Source organism: Pristis pectinata, chromosome 14 (assembly GCF_009764475.1).
Source record: "Pristis pectinata isolate sPriPec2 chromosome 14, sPriPec2.1.pri, whole genome shotgun sequence".
Classification (NCBI taxonomy): domain Eukaryota; kingdom Metazoa; phylum Chordata; class Chondrichthyes; order Rhinopristiformes; family Pristidae; genus Pristis; species Pristis pectinata.
In genome coordinates, this window is record NC_067418.1 from 2,351,096 (window position 1) to 2,373,247 (window position 22,152).

At 46.1% G+C, this 22,152-nt stretch overlaps 1 protein-coding gene across 1 annotated transcript in view; it reads left to right on the forward strand.

Moving 5' to 3' along the window:
- mical2a (microtubule associated monooxygenase, calponin and LIM domain containing 2a) overlaps window positions 1–22,152 on the forward strand; it is a 221,235-nt gene that overhangs the window by 195,910 nt on the left and 3,173 nt on the right. Inside the window, exons 29-31 of the mRNA XM_052029660.1 lie at window positions 9,379–9,387; window positions 15,564–15,661; window positions 20,901–20,974. Of these exons, the coding sequence (XP_051885620.1) occupies window positions 9,379–9,387; window positions 15,564–15,661; window positions 20,901–20,974 (181 nt within the window). The remainder of the gene's footprint in view (window positions 1–9,378; window positions 9,388–15,563; window positions 15,662–20,900; window positions 20,975–22,152) is intronic.

Below are 22,152 nucleotides of genomic sequence, written 5' to 3' on the forward strand. Positions count from 1 at the left end.
AATGTCATAACACTTCAATTACCGTGTCAATCAACGACTTACGAGCTCCAGCCTTGCATTCTCTGTGAAGTCCGCCGCAGCCAGGTCCTGCTGGCAATTCTGGTCAAGCAGCAGGAAGGGTGTGATGAGACTGGGTTCAATCCCGACCTCTGACTTTGTCCACGGAGTTGCGGGGGTTTTCCCTGGGTGCTCCAGTCTTTCCCCACATCCCAAAGAGATGCAGTTTGTTCGAGTCATAGAGTCATACAGCACAAAGACAGGCCCTTCGGCCCAACTGGTCCATGCCGACCAAGATGCCCATCTAAGCCAGTCCTATTTGCTCATATCCCTTTAAACCTTTCCTATCCATGGACCTGTCCAAGTATCTTCTAATGGTAATTGGTTGAATTTCCCCTAGTGTGCAGGTGACGGGTAGATTCTGGGGGGAATTGAAGAGAATCTGGGGTGAATGAAATGGGATTGATTTAATGAGGTGTTTGGTGGTGGACAGGGACACAGCGCATTGAAGGACTTGCTCCCGTGCTGCATAGGAGAGGGAGTAGAGGAGCTTCCTGAGGATATTGTTGGGACGAGGACTGTAGTTATCAGGGGAGACTGTCTGGGCTGGGGTTTCTGTGGCACAGTGGCCTTGCACCTTATTGTCCTCCTGCACTACACTTTCCCTGTAACATTTTATTCTGCATTCTGTTATTATTTTCCCTTGTACTGCCTTGATGTACTGTTGTACGTGTGATGGTTCTGGGCCTGCACTCGCTGGAGTTTAGAAGGATGAGAGGGGATCTCATTGAAACCTACCGAATATTGAAAGGCCTGGATAGAGTGGACGTGGAGAGGATTTTTCCAGTAGTAGGAGAGTCCAGGACCAAAGGTCACAGCCTCAGAATAGAAGGACATCCCTTTAGAACAGAGATGCAGAGGAATTTCTTTGGCCAGAGGGTGGTGAATCTGTGGAATTCATTGCCACAGACGGCTGTGGAGGCCGTCATTGGGTGTGTTTAAAGCGGAGGTTGATAGGTTCTTGATTAGTAAGGGCATCAAAGGTTACAGGGAGAAGGCAGGAGAATGGGGTTGAGAGGGAAAAATAAATCAGCCATGATCGAATGGCAGAGCAGATTTGATGGGCTGAATGGCCTAATTCTGCCCCTGTGTCTTATGGTCTTATGATAATGAAATGATCTGTATGGGCGGCATGTAAAACAAACCACCTCGTTACATGTGACAATAATAAACCAATTTACCAATTTACCAATCTACTGAAGGGAGGTTTACGTGAGGCGTCTAAAATTATGAGTGGGTTGGAGACGGTGAACAGAATTAATTTACTTCCCCTATCAGGAAAGATGAATTAGTAGGAAATTTGAAAGTAGAAACAGAAAATGCTGGAAACACTCAGCAGGTCAGGCAGCAGCTGTGGAGAGAGAGAGAGAGAGAAAACGACGGACAGACAGACAGAAAGAGAAAGCGAGAGGGGGAGAGAGAAGGAGAGAGAGAGGGAAACAAGGAGAGAGGGACAGAGAGAGAGAGAGAGAGAGACAGTGAGAGACAGATGGACAGAGAGCGCTAGAGGGAGAGAGAGAGAGACAAAGAGAGAGACGGAGAGAGAGAGAGAGATCTGGAATAAATGTTTCAGGTCGAAGATCTTTTATCAGAACTGAGAGGGTGGAGAGGATTAGAGACCTTCCCTCAGTTCCGATGGAGTGATCGACTTGAACTGTTGACCAGAATGTTTCAGGTTGAAGACGCTTCTGACAACTTGCACCTCAAACCTCCTTCCTCACTCAAACCGATCTCAGATCCTTCCCGCACCTGCCATTTATTGATTTTTGTTTTGAATATTAAATATTCTGATGTTGAAGGGAGGTTTTCCACATGAGGTGGCCGGGGCAGAAACCGTCCCCACATTTAATTGACAAGCACTTGCTATGTTGTAACATGGGGGCCAGTGAATGCAAGATGGCAAGTGAGATTAGCCTGAAGTGATTTTCAGCCACGAGGGACAGGATGGGACAGGACTGTGGCACTGCTAGTGGAGCAGCTGACTCAAACACCAGAGCACGAGAAGACAGGAGCATGCATCGGCCACTCGGCCCCTCAGACCTACGCCACCATTCAACATGATCATGCTGATTTAGAACATAGATAGAACATAGAACAGTGCAGAACAGAACAGGCCCTTTGGCTAATCCCTCCTACCTACAGAATACCCATATCCCTCCATTTTCCTCTCATTCATGTGCCCATCCCAGCCCCCAATGAATGTGCCTCCACCGCCCTATCAGGCAACACATTCCAGGCATCCACCACTCTGAGTAAAAAACGTACCCCTCGCGTCTGTTCTGAACCTACCCCCTCTCACCTTAAATGCATGCCCTCTGGTATTGGATCACCCAATGATGGGAAAAAGATATTGCTTGTCCACCCTATCTCTGCCCCTCATAGTTTTATACACTTCCAACAGATCACCCCTCAGCCTCCGCTGCTCCAGAGAAAAGAGCCCAAGTTTGTCCAGCCTCTCCTGATAGCACATGCAACATCCTTCCTGTAGTGAGGCGACCAGAATTGCACGCAATACTCTAAATGCGGCCTAACCAGAGTTCTACAGAGATGCATCAACACTTCTTGACTCCTGTACTCAATACTCCGATTAATAAATGCAAGCATTTCATAAGCCTTCTTAACCACCCTGTCTACCTGTGTAGCCACTTTCAATGAGCCATGGACTTGCACCCCAAGGTCTCTCTGCTCTTCAACACTGTTAAGGGTCTTGCCCTGAAGAGTGTACTGCCTAATGTCAAGGCCTCTTCTGTACAGTTGATCGTTCCTTGATCTTTCAAATATTTACCTCCCTCCACCTTAACTCTATCCAATGCTCTGGCCTCCACCACCCTCGGGGGCAGAGAATTCCAGAGATTCACCCCCACCCCCCCGAGAGAAGAAATTTCTACACACCTCAACTTTAAATGACAATCCCCAAATCTGGTATTTATGCCCCCTTGTATGTGACTTTCCCACTAGTGAAAACATCCCAACGTCTACCCTGTGAAACCCCCTTAGGATGTTTGAATAAGGTCACCCTTCGTTCTTCTAAACCCCAAGGAACAGACCCAAACTGTCCACCTCTTTGTGGTAGGGCAACTCTCTCATCCCAGGGATTAGCCTCCTTTGAATCAGAATCAGATTTCAGAATCAGGTTAATTATCACTGACGTATGACGTGAAAGTTGTTGTTTTACAGCAGCAGTACAATGCAAAGACATAAAATTACTATAAATTACAAAATTAAATAAATAGTGCAAAAAAAGGGGGAATAACGAGTGTTCATGGACCATTCGGAAATCTGATGGTGGAGGGAAGAAGGTGTTTCTGTGGACTGCTTCCACTGCTACTATATTCTTCTTTCTGTAAGGAGACCACAACTGTGCAAAATGTTCCAGGTTAAGCCTCACAAACACCCTGTACAATTGAACAAAATCTCTCGATTCTTAAACTCCAACTCCTTCACCGAAAAGGCCAAATTGCCTTTTGCCTCCTTAACTCCTTGTTGGACCTGCCTGCTAACCTCTTGTGACCCACGCACTAGAACACCGAGATCCCTCTGAACTTCACCCATTTGCAGTCTCTCTCCATTTGGATACAATCGACAGAGCAGTAATACCATGGCCTTGAAAATCAGAGCCTCTTGTGTATGACTAGAAGGCTGATGTCATGTTGGCTTTTACTAAAGTCAATGGTTACTTTATATAATGTTGCAAGCTCTGGCAAAAATCTGATTATCCATTGAAATGTTGTCAAGTGACTTCATTGTTTGGAGAACAATTTGGGATGGCTACTGATTAATCAGAAACATTCCCTTTTTAAATTTTAATTTGTGTTTTTCCATGAGGTTGTAAAGTGCTTTTTTAATAGCTTAAAGTAGCCAATGTTAGTTCCCACAGGGAACACTATTAGTCAGTAAACAGCATGAAATGATCTGCAACTCATGCAATAACTTGCATTCATGTAGAGCTTTAAATAATAAACCATCCCAAGATGCTGAGACAGAGTGTGATCCAGCAAAAGTTTCACATCAGGACAGAAGCTTGACTAAAGAGGTAAGTTGTAATGAGGTTCTTAAAGGAGGAAAGATGGAAAGGTTTATGAAAGGAGTTCTGGGCCTTAGGAACTCGTGAATGCAAGATGCTGGTAGTGGATTCACCGTTGCACAGAGCTAGCAACCCAGGTTCAATCCTGACCTCCAACGCTGTCTGTGTGGAGTTTGCACGTTCTCCCTGTGACTGCGTGGGTTTCGTCCCACATCCCAAAGATGTGCAGGTTAGTAGGTAAATGAGCCACTGCGGTTGGACAAACTTGGGTTGTTTTCTCTGGAGAGTTGGAGGCTGAGGGGAGACCTGATAGAAGTTGATAAAATTGTGAGAGGCTAAGATAGAGTAGACAGTCAGTGCCATTTTTCCAGGGTGGAAATGTCAAATACCAGAGGGCATGGGTTTAAGGTGAGGGGGGAAAGTTTAAAGGAGATTTTTGAAGCATTCTTTTACACAGGGGAGGTGGTGGAGGCAGACACAATAGCAACGTTTAAGGGACATGTAGACAGACACCTGAACAGGTAGGGAATGGAGGGATATGGACCTTGTGCAGGCAGATGGAATTAGTTTGGTCAGCACAGACATGGTGGGCCGAAGGGCCTGTTCCCCTCCTATACTGTTCTGTGTTCTCTGTAAATTGCCCCTGGTGTGTAGGTAAGTGTAGAATTTGGGGGGAGTTGATGGGTTCCAACCCTTTGTAGCAAGGGTTGTCTACACCGGTCGGAAATACACTCAGCACTCACTCGAAGGAATTCACCCAGTCCGAGCCACACCACAGAATGACAATCCGTTCCCAGGAAAAGTACCACTTTCTGAATCCTAACCTTCATCTGGCCTCCTGCAATTTCAAATGGTTCCCAGATCTATTTCTTTGGCACAAAGTGAAGCAAAATCTAGTCCCTTCGCCATCGTACAAACCTCCATCACTCCAGCCTCTTTCTCTGAAGTGTAGAGTCTAATCTCTTTGAAATTGCATTCTACAGAGTTTACAGATCAGGATAAGGCCATTCAGCCCTACTCTTTGGTGGTGTTGTGTCTCACATGAGCCTCCTTCCACCCCTCCCCATCTGCCGCCATCCTCATTGTGTTTGTTCCTCCCCCCCCCCACCCCACCCCCGTGTCTTTATCCGTCTTCCCCTAAAGCCCATCACTGCCTCTTTCTCTTGCACTCCACAAGCAGAAAATCCACACGCACTCTGTGGGATAAAGAAGCTTTTCTTTAATTGGTTATTGAGAGAAATGCAATCTTACCTCGCTACAACCCCTTCCACACACTCAGGATATCTCAATGGGCAAGGGAATAGTTTGAAGTGCAGTCACTGTTGTAATGTAGGACATCGAGTTGGATTTATTAATGACTGTTTTATATCTGTGATCGCTAGTCTGTCCACCAATCCACATCTCCGTGAACTGCAGCTAGTAAGTCATACAGCATGGAAACAGGCCCTTCGGCCCAACTCGTCCATGCCGACTGTGTTGCCCAGCGAGCTAGTCCCATCTGCCTACATTTGGCCCATATCTAAACCTCTCCTATCCATGGACTTATCTAGTGGCTTTTAAATGGTGCTAATGTGCCCACCTCAACCACTGTTTCTGGCAGCTCATTCCAAACATGCACCACCCTTTGTGTGAAGAAGCTGCCCCTGATGCCCCTTTTAAATTTCTCGCCTCTGATCTTAAACCTATGCCCTCTTGTTTTTAGCACCCCCTTCCTGGGAAAAAGACTGTGGGCTTTCACCCAGTCTATGCCCCTCATGATCTTATATACTTCTATCTGGTCACCCCTCAATCTCCTACGTTCCAGGGAATAAAGTCCTCGTCTACGCAACCTCTCCTTGTAACTCAGGCCCCCAAGTCCTGGCAGCATCCTTGTAAATCTTTTCTGCACCCTTTCTAGTTTAATAACATCTTTCCTATAACAAGGTGACCAAAACTGTACACAATACTCCAGGTGCGTCCTCACCAACGTCTTATATAACTGCCCTTGATAGATGTGATTAATTAGAAAACAGTCCTGTGGAACATAGAACAAATGGCTTTTTGAGAAGCAGAGCTTTCTCAGAACTTTACACAGTCTTAAAGAGGAAATATTGTATTCTTAAAAAGAAAATGTACTCACATAATAAGAACAACACATCATCCCTCCCTGTGTTAATGACAAAAATCATTCCAATCCCCTCAGTCTTTGTTTCAAACACTCTCCGATATGAAGCAGCCATGGATTGAAAGATGTTGGGTGTGTCACTCAGTTCAACCTCACCTTTGAGATTATCCATTTTGATGCAGCGAAACTGGGCGGTGCCTCAAAGAATGTTGTGCTTCATCTGGTCCTTCACAAACCGTGAAGTGTTGTGATTGGGGAACCTGTCAAGTTGGAAACTTCAACGGTTGTGTGTCACATGGAGTTGGTTGTTGTGTTCCATCAGGCTGCATTTGCTTCCATGGAGCTCTCCTTGGCTTTCCCACGCTGCAGTAGATGTGGGTCACCAGGCTCACTGGGATGTTCTGGAAGATGTGTACACGTTGGTTATTCAGAAACAAGTCTAGCCATTGTTGTGTTTCTGACTTTGAATGTGGCATTCTCTGTAGTCCTGTAAGACAAGTGTGACGTGGGCGGCTGCTTTAGGGTTGACCCGAATCTCTCTACTTCACCTTTGGCTCCTGGGCAGTGAGTTCCGGTCTTGTGATGTGTGAAACCCAAGTAATTTGCAAACCTCTTGAACTCTTCACTGTTGAATGGCTGCCATTATTTACCCTCATAACTTTGGGGACATCAAACAGTCCATGATACGAGTGAGCTCTGTAGCTTTCACAGATGAGAATTGGCAAATATGGTGACTCTACTATGGTCATTGATAATTTTAAGCACATGACCACCAGGGCACCAACAGCAACGCAGATCCTTTAGGTCTCTCAGATAATCTGTATCACTTCTCATAGATCTGACGTTGTGAATGTTTGTCACACTAGACATTTGATGATCTTGTGTTCAACCAAAGGATCTGCTCTGGGAACCATATCTCTTCCATTAACGACTGTGGCATTTTCGGGATTCTTTGCTGATCTGCATTAGCTTTGTCTGTATGGCATTCCGATAGTGACTCTGGGATGACAATGCAATCATCTCATAGCACAAGGTCTGAGGTGGATGCATGTTTGTCTCATTGCAAACTTTGTGCAAAATCTTGCAGTGTATGTGTGACATCACTAGGGAGTGAATTTTCAGTGACTTGCTTCCGTCTTTTTGACAGAATTTTAATGTACCGAGGGATCTAGGGATCCAAGTCCAGAGCTCCCTGAAAGTGGCCGCACAAGTAGACAGGGTGGTAAAGAAGGCATATGGTATGCTTGCCTTTATTAGTCGAGGCATTGAGTTCAAGAGTCAGGAAGTTATGTTGCAGCTTTATAAAATCCTGGTTAGGCCGCATCTAGAGTATTGCATTCAGTTCTGGTCGCCCCATTACAGGAAGGATGTGGAGGCTCTGGAGAGGGTGTAGAAGAGGTTCACCAGGATGCTGCCTGGATTAGAGAGTATGGGCTATAAGGAAGAGTTGGACGAACTCGGGTTGTTTTCTATGGAGCGGTGGAGGCTGAGGGGAGGCCTGATAGAGGTTTATAAGATTATGAGAAGCATGGATAGGGTAGACAGCCGGTATCTTTTTCCCAGGGTCTAAATGTCTAATACTAGAGGGCATGTATTTAATGTGAGGGGGGAAAGTTCAAAGGAGATCTGTGGGGCAAGTTTTTTTGTGTAAGTGGGTGCCTGGAATGTGCTGCCAGGGGTGGTGGTGGAGGCAGATAGAATTAGTCTAGTTATGCTTTTAATTACTAGTTTAATTAGTTTGGCACAATATTATGGGCCGAAGGGCCTGTTCCTATGCTGTACTGTTCTATGTTCTAGAGTTGGTGTTATACACAGAGACAGGACTTCTTGCTTCATTGCAATCTTGCCTTTCCTCAGTGTTGTTTCAGGTACAGCAGCCAAATGTCGTCCTGTGGTTTCTCTTTGTAAGTAACAGGGTTGGTTATGGGTGTAACACCAGTCATCCCTGTAATATGAAAAGCTGATACAGTGCCAAAACTGAGAATACCACAGTCACCTGAAATTAAATAGAATGTTTTGTTCATAACAAGGTAGATTGTGAGGTCAAGAGTCCATCTTATTATACAAGGGATAAGATACCTTATAGTCTTATAACAGTAGGATGGAGGCCGTCCTTGAGCCCGGTGGTACGTGATTTCAGGGTTTTGTATCTTCTGCCCTGTGGGAGAGGGGAGAAGACAGAATGTCTGGGGTGGGTGGGGTCTTTAATTATACTGGCTGCTTTACCGAGGCAGTGAGAAGTGTAGACAGAGTCCATGCAGGGGAGGCTGGTTTCTGTGATGCGCTGGGCTGTGTCCACAACACTCTGCAGTTTCTTGCAGTCATGGGCAGAGCAGTTGCCATACCAAGCTGTGAAGTATCTGGATAGGATGCTTTCTATGGTGCATCGATAAAAATTGGTAAGGATCAAAGTGTAGGAATACAATGAAGGTTGCAAATGGTTTGCTGGTGAATGCTCCCATTTCAGCCAGTTCATCTCTCCCACATGTTGCAAATGTTCACTTCTACCCATGGCGGAGTGATCTGTGTGGTGAAAAACAAACGTGCATTCGGGAGCCTCAGAATCTACTGCTGATCTCTGTGTTGGCTTCAACACTACATGGTCTAAAGCTCATGGTAGCTTGAGAACCTTCTCAAGGACTTTGCATTGAAGTTGCTTCGATCTACAATAGAGTCATGGAGTTGTACAGCACAGGAAGGGACCCTTCAGCCCAATTTGTCAGCTAATGCAGATGAAGGGTCTCGACCTGAAACGTCGACTGTCCATTTTCCTCCACAGATGCTGCCCAACCCGTTGAGTTCCTCCAGCAGATTGTGTGCTGCTCCAGGTTCCAGCATCTGCAGTCTCCTGTGCCTCTGACACTACATGGTCTACTGAGTTCTGGTGCCTTTTGTTTGATGAATAACAAACTGGTTGAACTTCCTACCCGGGATGGGTAGACCACAATAAAAGCACGACTTTGAGTTCTGCTTATCATGACGGAAATTCTTCTCAGTTGATGGTTTCCTGTGTAAAACTCAGTCCTGCCGTTCACCTTCCCTTCTGATCATATTCTCATGAGGATCTTGTGGCCTTTCTACCTCTGCTGCTCACTCCTCTGAAAGTGACAACTTTCTTGCTATCTCAATCAGCTCGAGTAGCTTGAGATCCTTCTCAGAGACTTTGTGTTGACGTTGCTTCGATGTACAACAGAGTCATAGAGTCATACAGCACGGTAACAGGCCCTTCGGCCCAACTTGTCCATGTTGACTGAGATTCCCATCTGCGCTAACCCCGTTTGCCTGCGTTTGGCCCCTACCCCTCAAAACCTTTCCTATCCATGGACGTGTCCAAGTGCTTTTTAAAAACTGTGATTATACCCACCTCTGCCTCCTCCTCTGGCAGCTCGTTCCATATACCCACAATGCTCTGTGTGAAAAACTTGTCCCTCAGGTCTCCTTTAAATCCTTTCCCTCTCACATTAAACCTATGTCCTCGAGTTTTAGATTCCCCTACCCTGTAATTAAGACTATGACTAACTACCCTATCGATGCCCCTCATAATTTTATAAACCTCTGTAAGATCACCCCTCGGCCTCCTTCACTCCAGTGAGAACAATCCCAGCCTGTCCAATCTCTCCGTAACTAAAGCCCTCCGTTCCAGCCAACAGCCTGGTGTGTCTTTCCTGCACTCCTGCAGAGTAGACAGCCAGCACCTCTTTCCCAGGGCGCCAATGGCTTTAAGGTAATGGGTGGGAAGTTCAAGGGAGATGTCAGAGGGAGGTTTTTCACCTAGAGAGTGGTTGGGGCATGGAATGCGCTGCCTGGGGTGGTGGTGGAGGCTGGTATGTTGGACAAGTTCAAGAGATTGTTAGATAAGCATATGGAGGAATTGAAGTTAGAGGGATATGTGGGAGGAAGGGGTTAGATAGTCTCAGGTGTGGTTTGAAGGGCAGCACAACATGGTGGGCCGAAGGGCCTGTATTGTGCTGTATTGTTCTATGGTTCTATGGTATTTCCAGCACCCTCGCATCCATCCTGTAGTGTGGTGACCAGAACTGCACACAATATTCCCAACGTGGCCTAACCAATGTCTTGTCCAGCTGCAACATGATATGTCAACTCTTATACTCAGTACCTCTGCTTCTGAGGGTAAGCAAGCGAAACGCCTTCTTAATTACCCTATCCACCTGTGTCACTGTTTTCAGGGAAATATGAACTTGCGCCCTAAGGTCCCTCTGTATATCAACGTTTCTAAGGTCCCTGCTGTTTACTGTATACATCCAGCCAGTATTTGACGACCAGGATACCACCACATTCCCATTTTGCAGCAAATTGTCTGTCAGTGGTGACATCGATCGTTTGTTTCACTTGCTCCTTGCCTCACCTAACACATTCTGCTGTGGAGTGAATTATGCAGTCAGTGTGGCTGTCACTTTGATGTAGTTAGCAGTTGTAAGTTAAGTTTCATAAATATCCTGTAACCCTTCACCACTTTAGTGTGAACCGTAACTGATGAACTCTTGCTACATGAGATTCATTTGCTAACTGCTGTGTGGAATAGAACAAGCGGATGTTTTTTCTTGTTACCACACCCAAGACAGTGGTCCTGCTCTGTCTTAAAGAGAACTGCAGAGTGTGCTTGAAATGAAAATGTACCTTACATAACAAGTAACAACTTCTTGGGCAGTTGATCGATCTTTTGCTTCCACCAGAGTTCTGTGGGTTGGGAAGTGGTTGATGAGGCCACTGTGGGACTGCACACTGCCACAGATGGGGCTGGAGGTCATAGAGTCATGCAAACAGGCCCTTTGGCCCTACTGGTCCATGCCAACTATTGTACTAATCAATACTGATCTGATTTACCCATAGACAGACTCATAGAGCCATAGGGCGAGATAGCATGGAAACAGGCCCTTTGGCCCATCAAGTCCGTGTTGACCATCAACCACCCATTTTCACTAATCATACATTTATCCAGTCCAGGTGAAGGATCTCGACATGAAACGTCAACTGTCCATTTCCCCCCACAGATGCTGCCCGACCCGCTGAGTTCCTCCAGCACCTTGTGTGTTGCTCCAGGTTCCAGCATCTGCAGTCTCTCGTGTCCGCATTTGTCCCATTCTCCACACATTCCCATCAACTCTGCCCAGGTACCACCAGCGGCCAATTAATCCACTGACCTGCACGTCTGCTTCTTTTAACCCAATTAACCCACCGACCCGCACACAAGGAGAGCTTCTATGCCGCTGTTATAAGACAATTGAATGGTCCCCTAGTACGATAATATGGACTCTTGACCTCACAATCTACCTCGTCATGACCTTGCACCTTATTGTCTGCCTGCACTGCACTTTCTCTGTAACTGTAACACTTTATTCTGCATTCTGTTATTGTTTTCCCCTGTACTACCTCAATCCACTGATGTGATGAAATGATCTGTGTGGACGGCATGCAAGACAAAGTTTTCACTGTACCTCAGTACATGTGACAATAATAAACCAATTTACCAATTTACGTCTTTGTGATGTGGGAGGAGACCAGAGCACCCGGGGGAAACCCACGCGGAACGTGCAAACTCCACACAGACAGCACCGGAGGTCGGTATTGAACCTAGGTCTCTGGCGCTGTGAGGCAGTGGTTCTACCAGCTGCAAATGAAACTGCATAACTGAAACTGTCAAATTCCAACTCTGGTGGAACTCAAAGCTCAACCTTTGAATTAATTGTTGATTCACTTGTAGAAGTCTAACACACTATCTGTTGTGCTGCAAATGCTGGTGCAACTGTGTGAATTGTGGCACCAATGTGGAGATGCACTGTCACTCCTTTGTGTTGTAGGAAGTTACAAACAAACTGCCGGGGGAACTCAGCGGGTCAGGCAGCATCTGTGGCGGGAAATGGGACAGGGTGATGGTTCACATCGAGACCCTTCATTTTAAGTCCAAATTAGGGATCTTGATCTGAAACATCCCAAATAAATGTGAAGTGATACACTTCGGGAGATCGAATTCGAAGGCAGAATACAAGGTTGATGGCAGGACTCTTAGCAGTGTGGAGGAAGAGAGGGATCTTGGGGTCCACGTCCACGACCTCAAGGTTGCCGTGCAAGTCGACAGGGTTCAAATCCGGCCACTGTCTGTAAGGAGTTTGTACGTTCTCCCCGTGTCTGCGTGGGTTTCCTCCGGATGCTCCGGTTTCCTCCCACATTCCAAAGATGTAAAGGTTAGGAAGTTGTGGGCATGCTATGTTGGTGCCAGAAACGTGGCGACGCTTGCGGGCTGCCCCCAGAACACTCTACGCAAAAGATGCATTTCACTGTGTGTTTTGATGTACATGTGACTAATAAAGATATCTTAACTTATCTAGGGGTGTTGGTCTTCATTAGTTGGGGTATTAATTTCAAGAGCCTGAGGTGATGTTGCAGCTCTATAAAACTCTGGTCAGACCACTCTTAGAGTATTGTGTTCAGTTCTGGTTGCCTCATTATAGGAAGGATGTGGAAGCTTTAGAGAGGGTGCAGAGGAGATTTACCAGGATGTTGCCTGGATTAGAGAGCATGTCTTATGAGGATAGGTTGAGTGAGCTAGGGCTTGGGGAGAAAGAGGATGAGAGGTGACTTGATAGAGGTGCACAAGATGATAAGAGACATAGATCGAGTGGACAGAGACTTTTTCCCAGGGCAACAATGGCGAACACGAGGGGACATTACTTTAAGGTGATTGGAGGAAGGTATAAGGGGGATGTCAGGGGTAAGTTTTTTACACAGAGAGTGGTGGGTTCGTGGAACGCACTGCCTGCAGAGGTTGTGGGGGCAGATACATTAGGGACATTTAAGAGACTCTTAGATAGACACATGAATGATAGAAAAATGGGGGGCTATGTGGGAGGGAAGGGTTAGATAGATCTTAGAGCAGGATAAAATGTTGGCACAACATTGTGGGCCGAAGGGCCTGTACTGTGCTGTAGTGTTCTATGTTCTATGTTCTATTGAACGTCCATTTCCCTCCACAGATGCTGCCTTAACCTGTTCAGTTCCTCCAGCAGTTTGGTCCATCCAGACTCTTGTGTCTTCTGTTGCTGTTCATTCAGGAAACCAGGCAGTTAGTTCAACATCGGGAAAGAGCAGCCATTATCATTGGACTCACCACAGACACCAGACCATCAAACCGGTCTCCCAGAACAACACAGCAACTCAAAGCAGTCAGGGCACAGATATGTTCTCCCCATCTTTCCAATGCAGAGAACATCTTTGTTTATACAGCAAGAATGCCCTTGTTTTCCTTGCTATTTTTTCATAGCATCCTCTTGTTTTGCAGAATTGTTTTAACAAAAGCAGCTGAATGGAAGTGCTAGCAGGCAAAGCAAATGATCCCATCAGCACCATAAATTGAAGGTTTCGGATATATCCCAGGGGAAGGGTTACACTACACAATCCAAACTCAGCCCACACAACACTGCCAAACAATTAACACCACACCTAGGCTTTCGGGGCTAGAACTGCAGCTTTCTAAAAATATAAATCACAGCATTAAAGACACAAAAGCCAATTGCAGAGAAAATGTAATCATGCCATTATGACACATAATTTTGCAAAATCTTTGTCTTCAAATGCTTATTTTGTAAATTATGTGTTTCTGGGTGTGGTGGAGGAGAGTGCCTGTAAGCATCCTCTGTGAGTACTCTTAGTGATCTTTATATAGTCATACAGCACGGAAACAGGCCATTTGGCCCACTGAGTCTGTGCCATCCCAAGTCTGTGTCAAAGGCCCCAGCCACCCTGGACATTATCTCATCTCCCCCCTCCCATCAGGCAGAAGATACAAAAGCCTGAAAGCACGTACCACCAGGCTCAAGGACAGCTTCTATCCTGCTGTTACAAGACCATTTAACAGACCTCTTGTACGATAAGATGGACTCTTGACCTCACAGTCCACCTCGTAATGACCTTGCACCTTATTGTCTGCCTGCACTGCACTTTCTCTGTGTACTGTAACACTTTATTTCTGCATTCTGTTATTGCTTTTCCCTTGTACTACCTCGATGTAATGACGTGATCTGCTTGGGTGGCATGCAAAGCAAAGTTTCTCACTGCACCTTGGTACCGGTGACAATAATAAACCAATTTACCAACTTACCAACCATCAAGTACCCATTTTTACACTAATTCTTCCCATATTCCCAACACCCCCACCCCCCCCCCCCCAACCCTATCAACTTACATCTGCCAATTAACCTACAAATCCACACATCTTTGGAATGTGGGAGGAAATCGGAGCATCCGGGGGAAACACACATGGTCACAGGGAGAACTTACAGACTCCACACAAACAATCCTGCCACACTGGAGTACAGGATTGAACCTGGAGCCCTGGGGTTGTGAGGCAGCACCTCTACCAAGTTTATCAGGGACCAAACTGCACAATCACAAATGTAATGTTACCAATAAGGCAAGCAGCCATTGCTGCACACAGGGAGAATGTTACTGAAAATATCTATCATTGCATAACCCACACGAATAACCAGCATTATATTTGCTTTATGATAAGTTTTTGATGAAACGTGTACCAAATGTAATGGTCTCTGGTTAACATACAGGCTGACAGAAGTTTGAATAAGAAGAAATAGGGCACTGAGGAGTGCGGAGGAACAAAGGGATCTGGGAGTTCAGATACATAATTCCCTGAAAGTGGTGTCACAGGTAGACAGGGTTGTAAAGAAGGCTTTTGGCTTCCTGGCATTCATAAATCAAAGTATTGAGTACAGGAGTTGGGATGTTATGGTGAGGTTGTATAAGACATCGGTGAGGCCAAATTTGAGTATTGTGTGCAGTTCTGGTCACCTAACTATAGGAAGGATATTTGTAAGATTGAAAGAGTGCAGAGGAGATTTACTAGAATGTTGCCGGGTCTTCAGGAGTTGAGTTACAGGGAAAGATTGAACAGGTTAGGACTTTATTCCTTGGAGCATAGAAGAATGAGGGGAGATTTGATAGAGGTTTACAAAATTATGAGGGGTATAGACAGAGTAAATGCGAGTAGGCTCTTTCCACCTAGATTCAGAGAGATAAGTACGAGAGGACATGGCTTTAGGGTGAAAGGGGAAAGGTTTAGGGGGAACTTCTTCACTCAAAGAGTGGTGGGAGTGTGGAACGGGCTACCATCTGATGTAGTAAACGCATGCTCACTCTTAAGTTTTAAGAATAACGGATAGATACATGGACGGGAGAAGTCTGGAGGGTTATGGACTGGGTGCAGGTAAGTGGGACTAGCGGAATACTGTTTCGGCACAGACTAGAAAGGCCAAATGGCCTGTTCTCTGTGCTGTAGTGTTCTGTGGTTCTATGGTTCTAAGAAAACTGACCTGCCACTAACTGGACCTTTTATCTGAATGTTTAGAGCTTGACTCAAAGGAAGAACCTCAACTCATGCAGAAATGGTTCAGGCTGGTGATGCAGAAGAACGTGCTGGTTTGTTACGAAGCTGAACTGATCATATTGTGAGTATTCCATCTGATGCTTCAGTAGGGGTCTGGGGGAGTGAGACTGATGGGATCACTCTGAAAGCTAGCTTTGACTTGATGGGCCAAACGGTCACCTCCTATGTTGTAAGGAAGTACGAGAAATTACATTTTGATCAGTAAGGAAAAGACTTGCCTTTCTGTAGCACCCGTCACAACCTCTGGACATCTCAAAACCTTTAACAGGCCCATGGAGTGTTCATCATGTTGGAATATTGGCAGCCAGTTTGCTCAGAGCAAGATCCGACTGACATAAATACTTTTCATGGTCAAGAACCAAAAAGCTCCTGATGCTGGAAATCTGAAATAAAAACAGAAAATGCTGGAAATAATCAGCAGATCAGGCAGTGTCTGTAGGGAGTGAAGCAGTGATAATGCTTCCAGATGATAACCCTTTGTCAGAACTAGGAAAGTCAGAAAATTTTTACTTCTCCGTTTGTAATGAAGGGTCAACAACCACAAACATCAACTCTGTTTCTTTCTCCACAGATGCTGTCTGACCTGCTGAGTGTTTCCAGAATTTTCTGGTTTTATTTTGCTTTCCACAACTTTAGTTGATGAGACATTTATAAAACTTTATACTGTTTCTATACCACGCTGTAGGTCAGGAGTGTGAAATTACCTCTCCAATGGTAACCAAGATATCGCTCCCCCATATATGTAACATGTATATAGATAATCAGAATCAGAATCAGGTTTATTATCACTGACATATATCATGAAATGTGTTGTTTTGCGGCAGCAGTACAGTGCAAGGCATAAAGACAAAAATTACTGTAAGTTACAAAAATAAATAAATAGTGCAAAAGAGGAATAACGAGGTAGTGTTCATGGGTTCATGGACCGTTCAGAAATCTGATGGCGGAGGGCTTCGAAGAAGCTATCCTGAATCATTGAGTGTGGGTCTTCGGGCTCCTGTACCTCCTCCCCGATGGTAGTAACGAGAAGAGGGCATGTCCCGGGTCATGAGGGTCCTTAATGATGGATGCTGCCTTCTTGAGGCACCACCTCTTGAAGATGTCCTCGATGTTGGGGAGGGTTGAGCCTGTGATGGAGCTGGCTGAGTTGACAACCTCCTGCAACCTCTTGCAGCCTCCATACCAGGCAGTGATGCAACCAGTCAGAATGCTCTCCACCGTACATCTGTAGAAATTTGTAAGTGACATACTGAATCACCTCAAACTCCCAATGAAGTAGAGCTGCTGGTGTGCCTTCTTCGTGATTGCATCAAGTGTTGGGCCCAGGATAGATCCTCTGAGATGTTGATGCCCAGGAACTTGAAGCTGCTCACCCTTTCCACCGCTGACCCCTCAATGAGGACTGGTGTGTGTTCTCCCGACTTCCCCTTCCTGAAGTCCACAATCAGTTCCTTGGTCTTGCTGACGTTGAGTGCGAGGTTGTTGTTGCAACACCACTCAACCAGCCCATCTATCTCACTCCTGTACACCTCCTTGTCTACCAACAACAATCGGCGAATTTATAGATGGCATTTGAGCTGTGTTTAGCCACCCAGTCATGAATGTAGAGGGAGTAGAGCAGTGGGCTAAGCACGCATCCTTGTGTTGATTGTCACTGAAGAGGAGATATTATTACTGATCAGCACTGACTGTGGTCTCCCGATAAGGTAGTTGAGGATCCAGTTGCAGAAGGAGGTACAGAGGCCCAGGTTTTTAAACATTATATTATTATATATTACAGAAATATATATTACAGAAATTACCGCTTGTAATCAAGGTATTGTTCATCCATTTAGATTATAGATATTAGCTCCGATTGGGATATAGTAATCATCCCTTTAGTGAAGAAGTGGACATTACTTTTCAGTAATGATGTTCTTATTGTTTTCCATTCACGTAACCCAGAAGGTTAGGTTGGAGACCATCTACACATAGGTGATACAGATGAATAGAGCAGTGAAGAAGGCATTTGGTAAGCTTGCCTTCATGAGCCAAGGCATTGAGTTTAAGAGTTGGGACATCATGTTTCAGTCGTACTAGACATTGGTCATGCCGCACTTGGAGTGTTGTGTACAGTTCTGGTCACCACACTACAGGAAGGATAAGGTTGCAATAGCAAGAGTGCAGAAGAGATTCACCAGGATGATGCCTGAAATGGAGAGCTTTACTTATAAGGAGAGATTGCTCAATATAGAATCTTTTAGGATTCACCTTTAGCTTAACTTCAGAATCAGAATCAGATTTATTATCACTGACATATGAAATGAAATTCATTATTTTGGCAGCAGTACAATACAAAGACATAAAATTACTGTAAATTACAAAGATAGTGCAAAAAAAAGGAATAACGAGGTAGTGTTCATGGGTTCATGGACTGTTCAGAAATCTGATGGCGGAGGGGAAGAAGCTGTTCCTGAATCACTGAGTGTGGGTCTCCAGGCTCCTGTACCTCCTCCCCGATGGTAGTAACGAGAAGAGGGCATTGGTATTGGTATTGGTATTGGTTTATTATTGTCACTTGTCTTGCACACCGATCGTACAGGTGAGTTCATTACACAGTGCAGTTACATTAAGTTAGTACAGAGTGCATTGAGGTAGTACAGGTAAAAACAATAACAGCACAAAGTAAAGTGTCACAGCTACAGAGAAAGTGCAGTGCAATAGGGTGCAAGGTCACAACAAGGTAGATCGTGAGGTCATAGTCCACCTCACTGTATAAGGGAACCGTTCAATAGTCTTATCACAGTGGGGTAGAAGCTGTCCTTAAGTCTGGTGGTACGTGCCCTCAGGCACCTGTATCTTCTACCCGATGGAAGAGTAGAGAAGAGAGAATGTCCCGGGTGGGCGGGGTCTTTGATTATGCTGGCTGCTTCACCAAGACAACGAGAGGTCCAAGGAGGGGAGACTGGTGTCTGTGATGCGCTGGGCTGTGTCCGCAACTCTCTGCAGCTTCTTGCGGTCTTGGGCAGAGCAGTTGCTATACCAAACCGTGATACATCCAGATAGGATGCTTTCTATGGTGCATCGGTAAAAGTTGGTGAGAGTCAAAGGGGACAAACCAAATTTCTTTAGCCTCCTGAGCAAGTAGAGGCGCTGGTGAGCTTTCTTGGCCGTGGCATCTACGTGATTTGACCAGAACAGGCTGTTGGTGATGTTCACTCCCAGGAACTTGAAGCTCTCAACCCTCTCGACCTCAACACCACTGATGTAGACAGGTGCATGTACACTGCCCCCTTTCCTGAAGTCAATGACCAGCTCTTTTGTTTTGTTGACATCGAGCGAAAGGTTGTTGTCATGACACCATTCCACTAAGCATGTCCCGGGTGGTGAGGGTCTTTAGTGACAGATGCCGCCTTCTTGAGGCACCGCCTCTTGAAGATGTCCTCGATGGCAGGGAGGGTGGGAGAAGACAGAGAGTGGTAGTGGATGATTGTTTCTCAGACTGGAGGCCTGTGACTAGTGGGGTGCCTCAGGGATCTGTGTTGGGGCCATTGTTGTTTGTTGTCTATATCAATGATCTAGATGATAATGTGGTAAATTGGATCAGCAAGTTTGCTGATGACACTAAGATTGGAGGCGTTGTGGACAGCGAGGAAGGCTTTCAAAGCTTGCAGAGGGATCTGAACCAAATGGAAGAATGGGCCAGAAAATGGCAGATGGGATTTAATGCAGACAAGTGTGAGGTGTTGCATTTTGGAAGGACAAATCAAGGTAGGACATACACAGTAAATGGTAGGGCACTGAGGAGTGCGGAGGTACAAAGGGATCTGGGAGTTCAGATACATAATTCCCTGAAAGTGGCGTCGCAGGTAGACAGGGTTGTAAAGAAGGCTTTTGGCATCCTGGCATTCATAAATCAAAGTATTGGGTATAGGAGTTGGGATGTTATGGTGAGGTTGTATAAGACATTGGTGAGGCCAAATTTGGAGTATTGTGTGCAGTCTGGTCACCTAACTATAGGAAGGATATCAGTAAGATTGAAAGAGTGCAGAGGAGATTTACTAGAATGTTGCTGGGTCTTCAGGAGTTGAGTTACAGGGAAAGATTGAACAGGTTAGGACTTTATTCCTTGGAGCGTAGAAGAATGAGGGGAGATTTGATAGAGGTTTACAAAATTATGAGGGGTATAGACAGAGTAAATGTGAGTAGGCTCTTTCCACCTAGATTCGGAGAGATAAGTACGAGAGGACATGGCTTTAGGGTGAAAGGGGAAAAGTTTAGGGGGAACTTCTTCACTCAAAGAGTGGTGGGAGTGTGGAACGGGCTGCCATCTGATGTAGTAAACGCATGTTCACTTGAGTTTTAAGAATAAATTGGATAGATACATGGATGGGAGAGGTCTGGAGGGTTATGGACTGGGTGCAGGTAAATAGGACTAGCGGAATACTGTTTCGGCACAGACTAGAAGGGCCAAGTGGCCTGTTTTTCTGTGCTGTAGTGTTCTATGTTTCTATGGTTCTATGGGTTGTGCCTGTGATGGAGCTGGCTGAGTCTACAACCCTCTGCAGCTTCTTGCGATCCTTGGAGCCTCCATACCAGGCTGTGATGCAACCACTCAGAATGCTCTCCACCGCACATCTGTAGAAATTTTTAAGAGTCTTTGGTGACGTACCAAATCCCCTCAAACTCCCAATGAAGTAGAGCCACTGGCATGCGTTCTTCACGATATCTCATGTCCCCTTTTTGCCCTCCTGATTTCCTTCTTCAGCGTGCTTCTACATTAAGGGATTACTCCTCAAGAGAATCACTTGACCCCAGCTACATATATCTGACATGTCCTGACGAAGGGTCTCGGCCCGCCACGTCGACTGTGCATTTCCCTCCACAGATGCTGCCTGACCTGCTGAGTTCCTCCAGCAGTTTGTGTGTGTTATAACTGACATGTGTCTCCTTTTTTTCCTGACCAGAGCCTCAATATCCCTCATCAACCAGCGTTCCCTAATCCTGCCAGTCTCACCCTTCACTCTAACAGGAACATGCCACCCCTGAACTCTCCCTATCTCACTTCCAAAAGCCTCCCACTTGCCAAACGTCCCATTACATACTAATAGCCTCTCCCAATCAACCTTTGCAAGTTCCTGTTTGATGCCATTGAAGTTAGCCTTGGTCCAAATTAGGACTTTAACCTGTAGACCAGTCCGATCTTTCTTCATAATTACGTGCTCATTCCGGATCGACCGTGTTGTGCTGATCCACATGGGATGTTAGGGCGGTTCCCAAACTGGCAACATTCCCATTTCTTTCCCTTTGTGCCTTCCCAGAGCCCGGGAGCTGGAGCTGGAAGATCATCAGAGCCGGTTACAGCAGCTGCTTCGCAGTCGGATGGCAGTCGAAGGTGAGGGAGGAAGTGCGTGGCGTCTTAATTAAATCACTCCGGTCTTGGTGCTTGTAATTACCAGCAACAAGCTGTTGGCTTTTCCTGCCAGTGTTTAATTAAATAATCGGCTGTTAGCCATCTGCGTAATCTCAGGGATAATTGGCCACCAGGTGAGGCAGTTCAGCTACGATCAGTAACACAACAGTGACAGCAGCTCATTCACCTGGCGCCCTGACCATCCCCTCCCTCCACCACCAGTGGCCACAGTGTGCTCCATGTACACAATGCACTGTAGTTCTTCACCCAGGCTACTCCGACAGCACCTCCCAACCCGCCAACCCTCCCGCCAAGAATGACTAGGGTAGCAGGTGCAGGGAACACCACCACCTGCAGGTTCCCCTCCTAGGCCCACACCCTCCTGACTTGGAAATATATTGCCGCTTCTTCATTGTCACTGGGTCTAAGCCCTGGAGCTCCCTTCCAACAGCACACATGGGAAAACCTTCACAGGTTCGAGGTGGGAAGCTCAACCCAACCCTCTTGAGGATAACTTTGGATGGGCAATAAATCTCACATCACGAGAACATCAAACACTCCAAAAACACTGTTTCTGTCCTCTAGAGACCCTTCCCTAGGAGAATAATGCCGGCCTGCATCGGAGGGTGGATAAAGCCCATAAATTTCTGACCTACAGTCAATCTTGCTACCAATTGACCAACAATTTGAAATTATCACAATCTGAAATGGCACTTGGGAAAGAGTCTGTTCTACTGGTCAGTTATCTCATGAAGGGTCTGTTTACAGATCCCATCTACCTACCCTGGTTCCATAATGTCTATTAACTTCAACTTTGAAATGTTCACCGGAGCCCACCTGGGCAGCACTGTTGTGGGGCGAGAGTTAGTGGTACAAGGGGTGGCATTCTGCTGCCTCCCGGTTCCAGGTGTCCAGGTTCGATCCTGACCTCAGGTACTGCCTGTGTGGAGTTCGCACGTTCTCCCTGTGACTGCGTGGGTTACCCGCCAGGTGGTCCGGTTTCCTCCCACATCCCGAAGACGTGCGGGTAGGTTAATTGGCTGCTGTGAGTTGCCTCTCATCTAGGTAGGTGGCAAAATAATCAACAGAGAGTTGCTGGGCACGTGAGAGAGAAGTGAGTGGGGTAATGGAACTGATGGGACTGCTCAGCTGGGCTTGAT